The sequence below is a fragment of the Lissotriton helveticus genome, chromosome 3_1, assembly GCF_964261635.1.
Source record: "Lissotriton helveticus chromosome 3_1, aLisHel1.1, whole genome shotgun sequence".
In the NCBI taxonomy this organism is placed as follows: domain Eukaryota; kingdom Metazoa; phylum Chordata; class Amphibia; order Caudata; family Salamandridae; genus Lissotriton; species Lissotriton helveticus.
In genome coordinates, this window is record NC_136061.1 from 689,356,430 (window position 1) to 689,373,125 (window position 16,696).

Sequence of the window (16,696 nt, forward strand, 5' to 3'; positions counted from 1 at the left end):
ATAATCCTGGGTGCGGTGTTTATTGTGCTGTAGTCCCCCGGGGGACTGCCTGCACAGAGTTTCCTACCACTGCTTGAGAAGTGTGCCTCATTGTTAACAGGATCTGCTTCTAAAAACTATTAGCGGGGCCCAGCGGCAGGCTTTATGCTGTGCAATATAACTGTTGACGAATATTTTATACGAATAAATAAATAGCATACTGGCCACAGGATTAATTCTCATTTAGGCAACTCTGCCTTCCATCCTTGTAAGGTCGGCAAACTCAACCCCATTACATTGGTGGCAGCGTGCACAGCCTTTCATGCTCTGGGTACAGCATAGGATTTATTTTAAGAAATATGCGTGTCAATATACTCAGTGTTTTACACACTTTCACCCGCTATAACCCAAAAGTGAAGCTGCTGTTGTCCTGCCTGCTGCTGTGACCCCGTCAGAGGCTGTGTCTCAACACTTATACAGTCTTCCTTACCAGAATAAAAGGACATTTGTTTACTTTCTCAATTCAGTTTGAACATTAATCAGTGTGTAAGGTTTTGTAACTTCGTAGGTATGCCTATTTATTATTGTGTCACGTCTTTTATAATTATACATATGCAGCGTGTTTTCTTCCATCCTACAGCAGGTGTTTCACAAGCTCCCTTTAAGCACAATCTGCGTTTGGCGTCCGTTTAATAAAATAACGGATATGCTGCATTAACAAAAATTATATGATGTGCACTATGCAAAGAATTAACCTTCAAATACTGTTTATTTCGTGCACAGTTTAATGATACTAGGGCCCTGCAGTAAGAACTGTGGTTATGCTTTATGTAGCCGTTCACACTAAAATTTTGATCATGTTGCCGATCCGCACTGGGTAGATGTACCTTTTCGTAATGAACATGGCCAACAATTAAATAAATGTGTACTTTAGAATGGTACACTCTCGGTAATATGTGCATTAGCGCACAGTAACTATACACAGTATTGCGCCGTGTACAAGCTGGAATCGGCCCTCACTTTACACACTGTTTTACACACTTTCACCCCCTATAACCTTATAGTGCAACTGCTGTTGACGAGTCGTGTCTCGGCCTTCCATCCTTGTAAGGTCGGCAAACTCGGCCCCATTACATTGGGTGTGGCATGCACAGCCTTTGATGCTCTGACCCAGAAGTAAACATGGTTAGAAGCCGCTCACTTTTATGCTGTATAATGTCAGGTATCAACTATTGTGTATGCCACAAAAGCCTAACATTGTAGGCAGGCTTATTTATTGTTGTGTACAGCCCGTAATTAGCCCTCGTTAGGTTTCGTAACCTGGCGAGGGGCGAAGCCACTCCCAGATCGAAATCTGTTGTTTCTAATAGTGAGGTTAGGACAGCCTCTGTTTCCAATTGGCTAGCTCCATAAATGGAGGCTAGCCATTGGGAGACAGAGGCTGTCAATCGCGCTTTCTCTTGAAAACGCGATTCGGGGGCGTTTCTGGTGCTTTTTTTAAGCCCCGCCCCTTTGTCCCGGGCCGCGCTGCGATTGGCTGCCGGCCCGGGACACCCCCGTGACGTCATTCCCGGGCCGCGCTGTGATTGGCTGCCGGCCCGGGACACCCCCGTGACGTCAGCCAATCACAGCGCGGCCCGGGACCTGACTTATTTCACTTTACGATCGCCGCAGGAACTGAGCTCCATATTCATCATATGCTCGAATGTATCAATGCACCTCACTTTTTTACGGAAGATACACATATTCTCAGAGGAGTTCCGTTTATGGTGGCAGCGCGTTCTTCCCTGACAGCCCACTAACTCCCTCCCTCTCGCCTGCTCTACCCTTAAGTTTCGGTTTCCATTCTCGCCCATTCTCGATGACCGTCACTCCCTGCTAAGATGGCCGAGATGTCGGGCTCGCTGTTGGACCTCTCCGAGGAGTTTACCTGTTCCATCTGCCTGGGCACTTTCGAGAGCCCGGTCACCACTCCCTGCGGACACAATTTTTGCCGTGTCTGCCTGGAGGTGATCTGGGCCACGGAGGCGCAGGAGGGCTGGAAATGTCCTCAGTGCCGCACTGGCTTCGCAACTAAACCGGAGCTCCGCAAGAACACCGTGCTGGATACCGTGGTGCAGCAGTACCTGCTGGACGTGAACCGGTGCGAGCAGGAGCAGCAGGCGCAGCCGGAGCCGGAGGAGGAAGAGGAGTCCTGTCCGGACGGGGCCGTGCCCTGTGACTCCTGCCTCAAGGTGGCCGCCGTCCGGACGTGTGTAACCAGCATCGCCTCCTTCTGCCAGGAGCACCAGCAGCCTCACCTGGGGAGCCAGGCGTTCGCTCACCACCAGCTGCACAGCCCGCTGGGGAGCTCCGAGCTGGGCCTCCGTACCTGCAAAGATCACAAGAAGCTCCTCGAGTACTTCTGCGAGGAGCACGGAAAGTGCCTCTGCTGCTACTGCTTGGTAGACCAGAAGGCCTGCAAAACACACACCGTGCCAGAGGCCAAGCTCAAAAGAGAGGTGAGTACCGAGCCCCACACGACAAGAGGGGGCACCCGAATAAGCCTAGCACCTTGTATTGTAGAACTTGTATAGCGTTTACCTCCCTCGTGTGGGTCACTGAAGCACTTCGAGATTGCAAGTTACAGCATGTGATGTGCGGTTGTCTAGGTGTTGTTTATGGTCTGCCTTAACAACACAGCTGCCCCCAGACATTGTGAGCTCTTGTTAGCCTGGGGGTCCTTACTGGCTCACCCGTGGTTGAAGGGTCTCTCAGACAGGTCAGTTTTGACATGCATGTAAATGTCAGGATTGACACTCCTTAATTCGGTGTGTGCTGTTATATTTTCCGACATGCACGTTTGGGGCAACCAGCCCCTTCCTTTGCATGACACATGCAATGTCTCCGCCCCTGCGGATTGACACTTGTATCACCGACAAGTACTATTTCGGGGCAGTACCATTATTACAGAGGTTGGCATCTGCAGTCGAAGCATGTTTGGATGATGACACGCTCAGGGGTACAAAAAAGACAAGCAACTGTGCGCCAGAACAGTTATAGCTGTGGAAAACGGTGTTTCTGTCGACAAAGAAAACTGCTCTAACTCATCCAAAGGCGAAACCGTTGCATTGTAAATGCTTGTTTTCTAATGGTCTCTCATACTCCAGTGTGCGGCGTGTACAGCTTTTGATGCTATCGGAACAGGGTAGAGTCCATTTTAAGAAAAAACACCCCCTTACGTGTCATAATCTTGGGTTGAATGGAAACAACAAAGGAGCGTCTACAAGCTTATATAGAAAAAGCGAGCATGAAGCAAACTACACAGTCACAAAACTGGCTGTGAAAAGAAACCTCTTGTGGTTATTTCAGAAGGCCCTCACTCACCAACCAGGTTGGTGACATGCTTCATCATTGGGCCCCACCAGGAGTTGCCGAATGCCACCCTAGTGTGCTTCAACGCCAGGTTACTGCGGAGCTGGATTTTTCGTGAGGCCCACCCTAGCCTGTGGTATCAGTGTAGGGGGGTGTAAGCACTTTGGCACACCGCCCTCTGTGCTAGGCACCCGCTCGGTACCTGTTTGATCCCTCAATGGCCACCCCCCCTACAAAGACCCATGATGCTTAATACGATTAGCATACTTTAATAAACTCGGTTCCACTTTACAATTTTGGGAATCTTGAAACAGTGTTTTTATATTTTCTTTTTACACTGATACCCCAGGCTAGGGTGGGCCTTAGCGCGCCCATACCACCGGGGTTTGTTAATCACCTTTTTCACTGGTCCTGACGAATGCCCGATATATTTCTATCATTGTGGCAGAAACATGTTGACCAACCAACACAGGGTAAACATGGACTTGTAATTCGGTCCATTATCCTTCACCTTTACAATCTTTTAACCATGTACAATTGGCAAAACTATTACAATTGTTTTTTTGACACAATTGATACATTTTTATAAATCACTCACACTTATACTTCACTCACAAAAAATCCAGCTCCGCAGTAACCTGGCGTTGAAGCACACTAGGGTGACATTCGGCCACTCCTGGTGGGGACAAATGATGAAGCATGTCACCAACCAGGTTGGTGAGTGAGGGCCTTCTGAAATAACCACAAGAGGTTTCTTTTCACAGCCAGTTTTGTGACTGTGTAGTTTGCTTCATGCTTGCTTTTTCTATATAAGCTTGTAGACGCTCCTTTGTTGTTTCCATTGATTTCCTAGAGGGGGACAGGAGCGCCTTTGTTCCCTTCATCTCATGTTGTTACAATTATAATCTTGGGTTGTACACACTATAACTGCTGTAGCCCAAAAGTGCAGCTGTGGCTTTCCTGGCTGCTGCTATAACGCGGTTTGTTGTGCTATCATCCCCCGGGGGACTGGCTGCATAGAGTTTTTTGCCACTGGCTGTGCAGAAGTGTTATGTTGAAAGCACTTCTAGAGTGCACGTACACCAAATGGTTTCATGGCACTGAGGGCGGAGAGGAGGGCAACAGGAAACTAGATTAGGTCACCATACGCTTGAGTTTACAGCCGAGTCTTAAGCAATTTTCTGAACTGTGCATAGGAGGTCACCGACCTCAACTCCACGGGGAGGGAATTCCAAAATTGTGGAGCCAAGACGGCGAATCTCGAGCCGCCATGCTTCCTGCATTTGAAAGAGGGAGTCACCAACAGGTTCAGGTGGGTGGATCGCGGGTCTCGAGAGGGGATGTAGCGCTGTATCCTGGTAGAAATTAAGGTAGGAATATTGCCATGAAGGGCTTTAAAGATAGTGCATCCTAGCTTAAAAGCACACCTTTTGGCCACAGGTAGCCAGTGTAGATTTTTCAAAAGAGGTCTAACGGGCTGCCACTTAGGTAAGTGGAAGATAAGTCTGGCGGCTTGAATTTGACACAACTGTAGGCGTCTCAGTGGGTAGGCTGGGATGCAAACATACAATTAATTTGCATAGTCCAAGTGGGAGATAACCAAAGCTAAAATAACCAGGTCCAGAGCTTCCCTGCTCATGAATCTGCCGATCTTCCTTATTCTTTCTCTGCAGTTAAAAAAAACAGGCGGAAACCACTGAGCCGATCGAAGCGTTCAATGACAAGTCGTTTGAGATCTCTATGCCCAAACTTTTGGCAGAACTGACTGGCACTGGTGACTTGCCCAAAGAGGATGGCCAAAAGTTGGAGTGCTACGAGTTGGCAAAGCCACCCGTAAGAATCAGCTCAGTTTTATCAGGATTCAACTTAAGTTGGTTATTGTTCATCCAATCACTTATAAAGACCATGGTGGCTTGAAAGTTATATGCTGAGGATGTTGATGAGTTGATGTCGAACACTAATTGAAGATCATCAGCATAGTTGAACGTTCTTATCTTTCTTTCTCTCAAAGAATGAATTAGAGGGAGAAATTAAAAAGAAGCGGAGAAAGAGAGGAGCCCTGAGGAACCCCACAAGTCAATTCCCTTTTGTTGGAGGAAAAGTTAGCAAGCCGCACCGCTTGCTGCCAGTTACTAAGAAAAGTGAGCCACTTAAATGCCAGACCCTGTGTATCCCTGCATTTCTGACACGGTCGATCAATGTCATGATCGACCGTGTCGAATGCAGCTGACAAGTCCAGAAGGACCAGGGCCTGGGAAGCACCATTGTCGGCTCCCAAACTAAGTTCATCCAAGACAGTCAGAATGACAGATTCCATAGAATGAGTAGGTCTAAACCCTGCCTGATGGGAATCTAAGACTTGGGAATGTTCAACAAATGAGCTGAGACAGTTTGCCACATGAGCCTCGAGAACTTTACCCAGATAGGGCAGTAGGGAGATGGTGCGATAGATACTAGGAACTGATAGATCCGCACCCGGTTTCTTCAAGATAGGAAGGATTTCCGCACTCTTAAATATATCAGGAACAATGCCAAGGTTAAGCGAATTATTAAGGAAAAAAGGGGGGGGTCAGGAAAGATGGTAAAACCTTCTCGAAGTACGTAAGGAGGACAGAAGTCAATAGGAGAACCAGAGCCAACCTTTTTCAGTAGATCGAGAAAGGTCTCCTTCGAGATCAGAGGAATTAAATCCATCCGGGCTAAGTTCTGACAGGTCTTTGAATCGGGTGTGGGAGGGGTGGAGGAGGGGATGCTGGCTTTGATGGCAGCAATTTTCTCAGTGAAATATGAGTTGAGAGAGTCACATAGGGACTATGAGAGGGGCTGGCAGGCTTGAGCATTACCCTATCTGGTTTAAAGAGCTCATTTACTATAGAGAAGAGCTCTCTGGATTTATTGGTCAAGTTAAGAATTTTATTAGAAAAGTATTCTTCCTTAGTATGAAGGATCTCTTTTTTATAATCTTTCAAGAGGGTTGAGTATATGGCCTTCTTGTCAGTAAGATAGTGATGTTTCCAGCTGCGTTCTGCCTGTCTTAAAGCAAGTTTCTCGTTTAAGTTGTCAGAAAGCCATTGTTGCACATCATGGAGTCTCAAGATCTTAATTTTCTTGAGGGGCGCGACACAGTCACTTTCCCGTTCATGCCACAACTTGATGCTCTCTGACTGGGTCTGAAAAGCCCTCACCCGCTGGGTACAGTTTATCCCTAATAAGAGGTCTGTCAATTCCACAGAGCTGGAGCTCTCCCTAGCGTTGTTGGGCCAATAATTAAAATCACCAATTATCAAGATTCTAGCATGGTCGATAACAAGTTGGGATATCATTTGACCCAGAGCCTGAGGAAACATAGGCATTTGATGGGAGGGGTCTATAAAAAAAAAAGAGCGCAAATAAAAGATGACAGAGGGGATTCAAATTTCAGGACTAGGCTGTCGTCTGAAGGTAGGCCAGAGACCCTCAGAGAGGTGAACTGATGATCCTGCCGCATAATGGCTGCAACCCCACCACCAGCCTTCCCAGAGGGGCGATTGGCCTGCAGGATGTAATGGTTATCTGGTAATGCTGCTAGTATATCAGGAGCAGACTCCTCTGTAAGCCACGTTTCAGAGAGGAGGAGAATGTCTGGCTTTTCGGAATCAAAAAGCTGGAATATTTCTAGTTGGTGTCGGACCATGAAGCGGGTATTTAAATAGCAAACTTTAAGACCATTTGACTCCTGAGTCTTAGAGTTAACAGAGACCCGGGAGGCTGTGGAGCAGGTCCGAGGGGCATTTGTATCAATTTCGGGGAAGGTATGTCTTTGAGCTAAAATGCCAGTTTTCTGTAAAATGTTGCGGGTAATATCATTAATGCGAGGTTACCCTAATACAATTTTAGCTCCCTGGCTGAGTAACGGGAAAAGGGGCAAAGTGTACGGCCCCCGGCCCAGTTTGGGCGCAGATGGGCTGGCTTAGGCGCGCCCGCTGTGCGGCCTGTAAGGCATCTTGTTTACATCCTGTCTGAGCTCCCGCCACCAGCCCATCAGCCAGACGGATGTGGGGGTGGTCTCAGTGTATGGGAAGTGTGTAGGAGGTGTGGCCTACAGCGTTTCTCTGTGCAAGCGGCACAAAGAAGCAGAGACCAACTGTAAGCGCTTGGGATAACAAGTAAGGCTGAGAAAAGTGCAAGTAAGCGAATAGAAAGTTTAAAAGTCAACACATCCAATCACAATTTTAAAAATAATGCTTTTCCAAAGTTTTTCCCTGCCTGCAAAGCAGACCTCAATCCCTTATTGTTTTCCCGATCCGCTTTTAGAAATAATTATCAGGGCCCAAAGCCGGGCTTTGTGCTGCATAACCTCCTCAGAGGCTGTGTCTCGAACTTATAAAGTCTTCCTTACAATAATTAACTGTCCTTAGTTTAAATTTTTAATTTAGTTCGTACTTTAATCAGTGAATAATGTTTTTGGAGGTATGCTTATTTATTGTTGTATACAAGCTGTAATTGGCCCTCGTTTTGTGATGGTGTGTAATAGTTCGGGGTGCGGCGTGCACAGCTTTTGATGCTCTAAGTACAGGCCAGGGTCTATTTTAACAAGCATTAGCATAACCAATAGGTCTCGCCTTTGGGACCTTATAAGTGTTTAGCCATGCAACACTTGATGTTGTTGCACCAATGATATTGTGATGCATAACTAAACACTTATAAGGTCCCAAAGGTGAGACCTATTGGCTAGTCAATAGGTCTCGCCTTTGGGACCTTATAAGCGTTTAGTCAGAGCTATTGGCTTTACCAATGTATTTATGCTATTTTGTAGAGTAGTGTGGCTGTTGTGCAGCACAAAGTTATAATGAAGAGTGTTATAAACATTTTTGTTACCCTGTATATAATTAATAAGATGTATAATTCAGTGACCCTATTTAAAAAAGAATAACATAAAAAGTGTTTTTGAAGATACAGGAGTGAAGGTGATTATTGTTTTAAAGTAACTAAGGCCAAATGTGACTTCACAAGCAAAATAAAAGTTTATACAGCGGAATACAGCAAACAGTTTCATATTACGCAAATCAGTGATGGGAATTATTAAAACTGCCTTGGCAATATTTTCTTTTATTTTAGAGAAGCTATATGCCATTTATAAAGAAGGACCCTGCCGCATGACAATCCTGCGTCTCTGCTTAAGGTGTTACTTGGCCCATGAGAGTCTCCTGTGAAGCAGCGGGCTGAGGAATTGCCGGCATTTTACAGCCCCTTTAATAAAAGCGTAGGGGCAGAGTGAAGGGGGGGGGAGGCATTCTTCTGAGCTGTGAGGGTTTGTTTCATTAAGGTATGCCAGGAGTAAAATCTGGGAGCAGGATGATTTTGAGGAGTTTAGTATTTGCATGTGTTAGTCAAAATAACAAATGGAAATCAAACTTTACTCTAGAAGTGTATATTAACGAGAACGCGTCTATTATGTAAAAAACAGGCCCGGACTGGCCGTTGTGGGCACCGGGCAATCCCCCGGTCGGCCGCAAGGGTGGAGGCCGGTTTTGGGCCCTAGGGGCCGTTTTTGTTGCAGAGCCGGTTTTGCAGCATAGATGCAAAATCGGCCCTGTAACAAAATCGGCTGAAAAGCGGCCCTGGCAAAGCGCTCGCCCCCCCTTCCGCCCGGGGGGCGGGGGGCCGGCCGAGCACTTTGCCAGGGCCGGTTTTGGTTCCCAGTCCGGCCCTGGTAAAAAGTAAGTATACAGGCAGGTAGCTGCGCATTCAGGAATGCGAGGCTGTGAGGGTTTGGTACACACTGATAAATTACATACAAAAACATGCTAAACAAGACAAGGGTAGTGTGGCAAAAGGTTGCTATTACAGCTGACCAGCTCCGTATATAGAAAATAATGTTTTATTGAAATGCAGCTTGAATGAAATTGCAAGGCTGGCAACATCCGCAGGAAACAAAGCTGTAAGTGTTATTGGCTCACAAAAAGTGAAACAAAAAAGAAGTAAATAAGAACTGGCATCCCTATTTTGCCTGCCTGATTATCACGAATAGTCCTAGAAAGAAATCAAACAAATGTTGAAACATTTTTTGGGCACTGTTGTGGAAATATAAATGAGAGAAAAAGAAATGGATCGCATCTCCAGCCATCTTTCACATTCTATACCCTTGGACAAACTTGAACAGCCAAACATTACTTTTACCAGCGGTTTGAATCGTTCAGCCCTAGTCGTAAAAGTAGCGTTTGTTTCTTTGGGAAAAGGAGCGTGATGAGAGGAGCTCCGATACACAGCAACAGCTGTGAGGATTTAGCCAGGCGCAATAAGTATCTCACCCCACTGTTCAATGTCATGCTGGATAGCGGGGAGTTTCCCTTACGGTGGAAACAAGCATCCATTCTACCCCTTCTAAAAAAAACTAACTTAGATGTAACCGATTTGAACAAATATCGGCCCATTGCCAGGTTACCCCTCCCAGCCAAAATCATAGAGGGTATACTAAACAGGCAGCTTAGTACCTTCCTGGGGACAGGACAACATCTAGATCCATCTCAGCATGGATTCCGGGCGGGGCACAGCACAGAATCGGCACTGATCAAGTCAGCCGAAGACATAAGAACAGTAATGGATGCAGGTGGCAGAACCGCCCTGATCCTGCTGGACCCGTCTGTGGCCTTTGACACGGTCCTTCAATCAATGGGGGTGGGGAGAAGGAAATTCCTGATCCATCCAGTTTCCTTTGGTTCAAATCTTTCAATCAATTGGGGGGTGGATCACTTGTCCTGCCAACCTGGATTCCTCAGGTATTTAGTACATCCCTCGGTAAAAAACCCTCATGCACTCGAGTTGTTGTCGTAAATAGCGGTATATCTTGATTCTCCGCTATGGCACTCGGGTGTCTGCATAATCACAGGATTAATTTATATGCAGCCTCCACCAGGAGGTAGTCATCCAAGGTTATGTGCAGTAGTGTCCAGTGATTTGTGAAGGTGGTGAAGTTTAAAATAACTCGGACAGCCAGAAGGTGAATGTATTGTTCTGGATTTAAGTTAATTATGGTGAAAATATTCTTGGTATGCGTTCAGAGAGTTTTTAGGGTTCTCTACGCTACCTATTTTCGTGGTCTAAAAGGTCGACATGTTTCAGCCCTTATCGTCAAAATGATCAGTGGGCTTTCTTCAGGACCGGGGTGTGAAAGTGAGAAGGCGACGTATTAATCCCTTCTACTTAGAGTCAATCTTTGTGCCTATAAAATAAAGATATGTCACCTTGGAGGAGGGTGAAGGGACTTATTTTACATATTAAAATGAACTTCCAGCTTTGTATTTTTGCTGGATGTGAGTTATCAACATTGCCATACATCACTTAACACTTGTCCTGCCTTGAGTAACCACGTACCCAAGCCCTACTCATTATAAAACTGGTGGTTTCCAGTCTTTAATTTTAATCACAATTCAATTGCATGCCTCTAGTATTTAAATCCATATCTATGTTCCTTAGTCATGAATTCAATTAAAAACCATCAAACTCTCACTCTTTATGTGATGTTTTTCAGCATTTAGTAAATCAGATACTACATTCTAATGAATATTCAAAATTATGCAAAATTATGCCCATGCTCAACACTGTTTGTTCGTAACCAAAGGGCATATTCTCATGTTGCCAAATGTGCTTCCAAAGAATGTGCACTCGTACTTGCCTTTGTAAGAAACTACTCATTTGTACTTTTACTTAAACGCGTTGTGTTATTATGCTAATGCTCGTCATTCGCGCTTTCGATGGAGTGTAAGTATCTGTATTTTTGCCATTTATCGCAGGCGCTTACTTCAAAAACGCGTATTGATTAAGTCACTAATCTCTGTTCGTGCGCTCTATATTAGCCTGTGCGTTATTCTCACATGAGCCCCGTTCATTTGCCCAAAATGTGTTTTTATCGTTCTAACAACTAGTTACTCCTTGCGCTCAGTATCGCATGCAGTCCACGTACCTCTGCACGTGTTAATACGTGCTTCCTCGGGTACCCAGGGAGTCTGTGAGGAGGTCTTTTTCTATAATTCAAGAAGGGAGCAGGAGTTGGTAAAGATAAGAAGATTTAAAAATACTTATCCGTTTGTCGGAAAGGTTACGTTTTCCTTGTGCTACCTGTTGATCCTCATGTTGCAACTTATGCTGACTCTGCCGTCCTGGACCCGGTAGGGGTGTCAGGTTCACGGAGAGTCTCTTATCTTCCTGTTCTTTCGTATAGACAGTGAAAACAGACTATTGTGGCCGCTTTACTTTCATTAAAGTTCAGTGATAAATATAAAAACGGCTTTATTAAAATAAAGATAACCTAATTTCTCGAGTACCTGTTTTCATGTTGCTAAATATTATCGAATGTGTTCTGTTTTCTATCTATGTGCCTAAGACAGTTTTTTGGGGGCATTGTTTCACTCGAGGTTTTATTGGAAGATCTAAAATCATAATGTTGTTGAATTATTACTAATGCACTTCGTCCTGCACGTGAACCGGACAACCCTACCGGGTCCAGGACGGCAGAGTCAGCATAAGTTGCAACATGAGGATCAACAGGTAGCACAAGGAAAACGTAACCTTTCCGACAAACGGATAAGTATTTTTAAATCTTCTTATCTTTACCAACTCCTGCTCCCTTCTTGAATTATAGAAAAAGACCTCCTCACAGACTCCCTGGGTACCCGAGGAAGCACGTATTAACACGTGCAGAGGTACGTGGACTGCATGCGATACTGAGCGCAAGGAGTAACTAGTTGTTAGAACGATAAAAACACATTTTGGGCAAATGAACGGGGCTCATGTGAGAATAACGCACAGGCTAATATAGAGCGCACGAACAGAGATTAGTGACTTAATCAATACGCGTTTTTGAAGTAAGCGCTTGCGATAAATGGCAAAAATACAGATACTTGCACTCCATCGAAAGCGCGAATGACAAGCATTAGCATAATAACACAACGCGTTTAAGTAAAAGTACAAATGAGTAGTTTCTAACAAAGGCAAGTACGAGTGCACATTCTTTGGAAGCACATTTGGCAACATGAGAATATGCCCTTTGGTTACGAACAAACAGTGTTGAGCATGGGCATAATTTTGCATAATTTTGAATATTCATTAGAATGTAGCATCTGATTTACTAAATGCTGAAAAACATCACATAAAGAGTGAGAGTTTGATGGTTTTTAATTGAATTCATGACTAAGGAGCATAGATATGGATTTAAATACTAGAGGCATGTGATTGAATTGTGATTAAAATTAAAGACTGGAAACCACCAGTTTTATAATGAGCAGGGCTTGGGTACGTGGTTACTCAAGGCAGGACAAGTGTTAAGTGATGTATGGCAATGCTGATAACTCACATCCAGCAAAAATACAAAGCTGGAAGTTCATTTTAATATGTAAAATAAGTCCCTTCACCCTCCTCCAAGGTGACATATCTTTATTTTATAGGCACAAAGATTGACTCTAAGAAGGGATTAATACGTCGCCTTCTCACTTTCACACCCCGGTCCTGAAGAAAGCCCACTGATCATTTTGAAGATAAGGGCTGAAACATGTCGACCTTTTCGACCACGAAAATAGGTAGCGTAGAGAACCCTAAAAACTCTCTGAACGCATACCAAGAATATTTTCACCATAATTAACTCGAATCCAGAACAATAAATTCACCTTCTGGCTGTCTGAGTTATTTTAAACTTCACCACCTTCACAAATCACTGGACACTACTGCACATAACCTTGGATGACTACCTCCTGGTGGAGGCTGCATACAAATTAACCCTGTGATTATGTAGACACCCGAGTGCCATAGCGGAGAATCAAGATATACCGCTATTTACGACAACAACTCGAGTGCATGAGGGTTTTTTACCGAGGGACGTACTAAATACCTGAGGAATCCAGGTTGGCAGGACAAGTGATCCACCCCCCAATTGATTGAAAGCTTAGACACGGTCCACCACAAGCTATTGGTGGACCGGCTGGGGGCCTGTGGGATTCAAGGAAAGGCACTTAAGATCTTGCAGGCCTTCCTATCCAGCAGGACCCATACGGTGGCTCTGGGGGACTTTGAATCGGACCCATTTGTGCTTCCCTGTGGAGTTCCCCAGGGGTCTTCCCTGAGTCCGACTCTTTTTAACGTGTACATTTCCACCCTGGCGCCAGTTATAAGATCCTTTGGCTTCAACCTAACATCTTACGCAGACGACACGCAGATAGTGGTGTCACTGCTACCGGGTGAAATGGAAAGCACGGCAGATAGGTTCAGAGGGTGCATGCGTGAGGTCAGCAATTGGACGGCAGAAAACTTCTTTAAGCTGAATTCAGCAAAGACAGAAGTGTTGCTGTTTGGGTCCAGAGATAACTCCCCACGATGGTGGCCAGAGGAAATGGGGACCCCCCCCATCACCGGTGGCGAATGTCAAAAATCTGGGTGTACTGATGGACGATTCTCTGTCCTTCAGGCCACAAATAAACGCGCTGACTTCAGCTACCCACTATGTGCTAAAAACTATTCGAAAAGTCCTGCCGTTTCTAGCGGATGAGCACAGGAAGACAGTGGTAACAGGATTGGTGATGTCCCGACTGAACTATTGCAACAGCCTGCTGCTGAATGCCTAACAGGGGCTGCTAAACAAACTCCAAATCCTGCAGAATGCAGCAGCCCGTCTGATTACGGGTACACCCAAGCTCACCTCGGTAGCACAGGATCTGGTGAAGCTACACTGGCTACCAGTACGCAAAAGAATAGCTTTTAAAACCCTATGTGTGATCTTCAAGGCACTGAATCGCCTAGGCCCCCACTGTATGACTCTGCTCTTCCAGTGGCACAAGCCTGCAAGATCCTTAAGGTCAGCCGAGCAGAGGCTGGTTGTAGTCCCAAGAGTCAGGAAAGCTCGCTGGGGGGCAGGAGCTTTTCCCTGGGAGCTGCGAAGGCATGGAACACGTTGCCGTTGAGCCTCAGACAGATTTCAGATCTTCTGTCATTCAGGAGAGCCCTAAAGACATGGCTCTTTACACACTAACTCCTCGGCTCATGCATACTAGTGGCCATTCAGCGCCAGGACACCTTCGGGTAACAGTGCGCTTTAAAAATGTGAAAAATAAATAAATAAATATTTCTGTTCCTTCCCGGGTATAATCACGGGGCCCGCGCTTTACTTTTAATGTTAAAAGTAAAGCGCTGGTGCTGCGATTATAGCAAAAGTAAAAAATAGATGTTTTTTTCTATTTTTTACTTTTGCTATAATCACGGCACCCACACTTTACTTTTAACATTAAAAGTAAAGCGCGGGTGCCACAATTATAGCAAAAGTAAAGAAATAGTTTTTTTTTTCTATTTCTTTACTTTTGCTATAATTGCGGCACCCGCGCTTTACTTTTAAAGTAGGAAAAGGTAAAGCGCTGTGCTGCGATTATACCAAAAGTAAACAAATAGCTTTTTTTTTTCTTCAAAGTCTTTAGTTTTGCAGCATTCGCGGCACCGGTGGATTACCTTTAACCATGTTAAGTAAAGCGCGGGTGCCGCGTTTGAGCAAAATTAAAGCTTAAAATGATTTAAGACATTGCACGGCCTGTTACAGTATAGACAGGCATGAGGCTGAGGAGGGAGTGGGAGAAGGGAGGGGTTAGGGGAGGGGATTAACGAAAGCTGAAAGTGATTAAAGACATCGCGCGGCGAGAAATGCAGATGCCAGCTGTGCACGTCGTGCACGCTTGTGCGCGTAACAAACAGCTGGTGGCCTGCAAAAGCCTGTGGTGTCTCGCCACAGCAGCGCATGGGCTGGCTCACGTGAGACCTAAAAACGCGAAGTCCTTGCGTGTGATATACTTGCAGTTCTACACACTTTCGCCAGCTGTAGCCCCTGAGAGTTGGTGTTGTCCTGGCTCCTGCTGTGAAAGTGTTTGTTGTGCTCTCCTCCCCCAGGGGCCTGACTGCACAGTTTCCTGCTACTGGCTGTGGAGAAGTGCGCCTCATTGTTCACCCGATCTGCTTCTGGAAACCATTAGCGGGGCCCAGAGCCCAGTGAAGCTCATCTTGCTTGCTTTCATCTTATACTTCCTGTCACTACCTGCAAGGCCAATTACTGCTTTGTATACAAAGCAGCAGACACAGACACAGCCTTTCAATCGTCTACCATATCACAGCAGGGCTGTCTCCATCCTGTAGCACCTCTATAGCTTACAACTGGTGATTTTTTGTGTTATAAGGGTACATATACCACCCACATACACCCCAGCAAAACACACTAACAACATGCATTCCACCAACACACACCATATAACACACCACTATATTCCACATCATACTACTGCCCCATACCACTACACTAAGAAAAACTTCAGCATCAAGTTTACAATACAAAACACAGTAGCCACACTGCTCTACAACATACCTTAAAACATTGCCAATACCTCTAGCTGAACCCTTTTAAGGTCCCAAAGGCGAGACCTATTGGCTATGCCAATGCTGGTTATTCCTGGTCACAGTTCTTTTATTTCAGCCATGAGCTGGGTGCACAGTGCAGGTGGATGCCTAGGCTTTCAATAATGAGAGGGCGGGGGTGGGGCATCATTATCTGCTGCAGGCACACTGGCTAGTTCTGCCCTTTAAGGGAAGTGTTACGGCGCATGGCAGGTTGGACGGGTGTTTTCCGACGAACAACCAGATATGCGCAGTGGAGGCCTCTCCAACCAACACAACTTTGGGGAATGATAGCCACAGCCTCCCCCGGTCTCTCTAGGAGCACTGATTTGGCCTGCTCTAGCCAATCCTGGTGCTGCTCCTATGCCAGGAGGAGCATCTGGATTGGCTCAAGAGAGCGAGTAGACCTAGTAAAGGAGGCAATATTGGGGTGGGAGTTTTGGCTTCAGAGAACAACATGACCAATCACTGCATGGCTTCATTATAAAGCCACACAGTGATTGCTCATTTTCTTTTCCCTGCAGTCTTTACTGTTCCTGCCTCATCATCCCAGCATAAAAGAGAGGGTGAGGATGTTGCCTGTCAGAGTAATTTATAATCGGAGCTCTTTCACTCCTCGTCCAGTCCAGGTTCCAATGAACGCACATGACCACTTAGTAAGTGCAGTCTAGTACTTTTGTTTGTAAGCACTGTGCGCTGGAGGTACGATTACCAAGAACATTGAATTTCTGCACCGCTGTGTGATAGCTTGATTAATGATAATGCAACTTCCACTATAAAAAATACTTTCCCTTTCATGGTGCACAAAGAATCTCCCGTTATGCCACACATCCCACAATCGAATCCCTCCAAGTATCGGTTTCGCCTAATTTAATTGTAGAATTAAATGAACACACATGTAGAGACTGTGTGGGCATGGTTGGAAATGCGTTCCAGTATCTGGCTTTCTAAAGTTAACAGATGTGTA

The 16,696-nt window shown here is 45.5% G+C and overlaps 2 protein-coding genes across 3 annotated transcripts in view; one reads left to right on the forward strand and one right to left on the reverse strand.

Annotated features, from left to right (window-relative positions):
* The window catches only part of VPS13C (vacuolar protein sorting 13 homolog C), a 2,773,485-nt gene that overhangs the window by 2,623,815 nt on the left and 132,974 nt on the right, over positions 1-16,696 (reverse strand). The gene's annotated exons all lie outside the window — the stretch shown is intronic.
* LOC144825299 (E3 ubiquitin/ISG15 ligase TRIM25-like) lies at positions 1,867-5,250 on the forward strand. Its single transcript, XM_078684122.1, has 2 exons — positions 1,867-2,480; positions 5,020-5,250. The coding sequence occupies exons 1-2, from the start codon at positions 1,872-1,874 to the stop codon at positions 5,248-5,250; spliced, it is 840 nt and encodes a 279-aa protein (XP_078540248.1). The 5' UTR covers positions 1,867-1,871.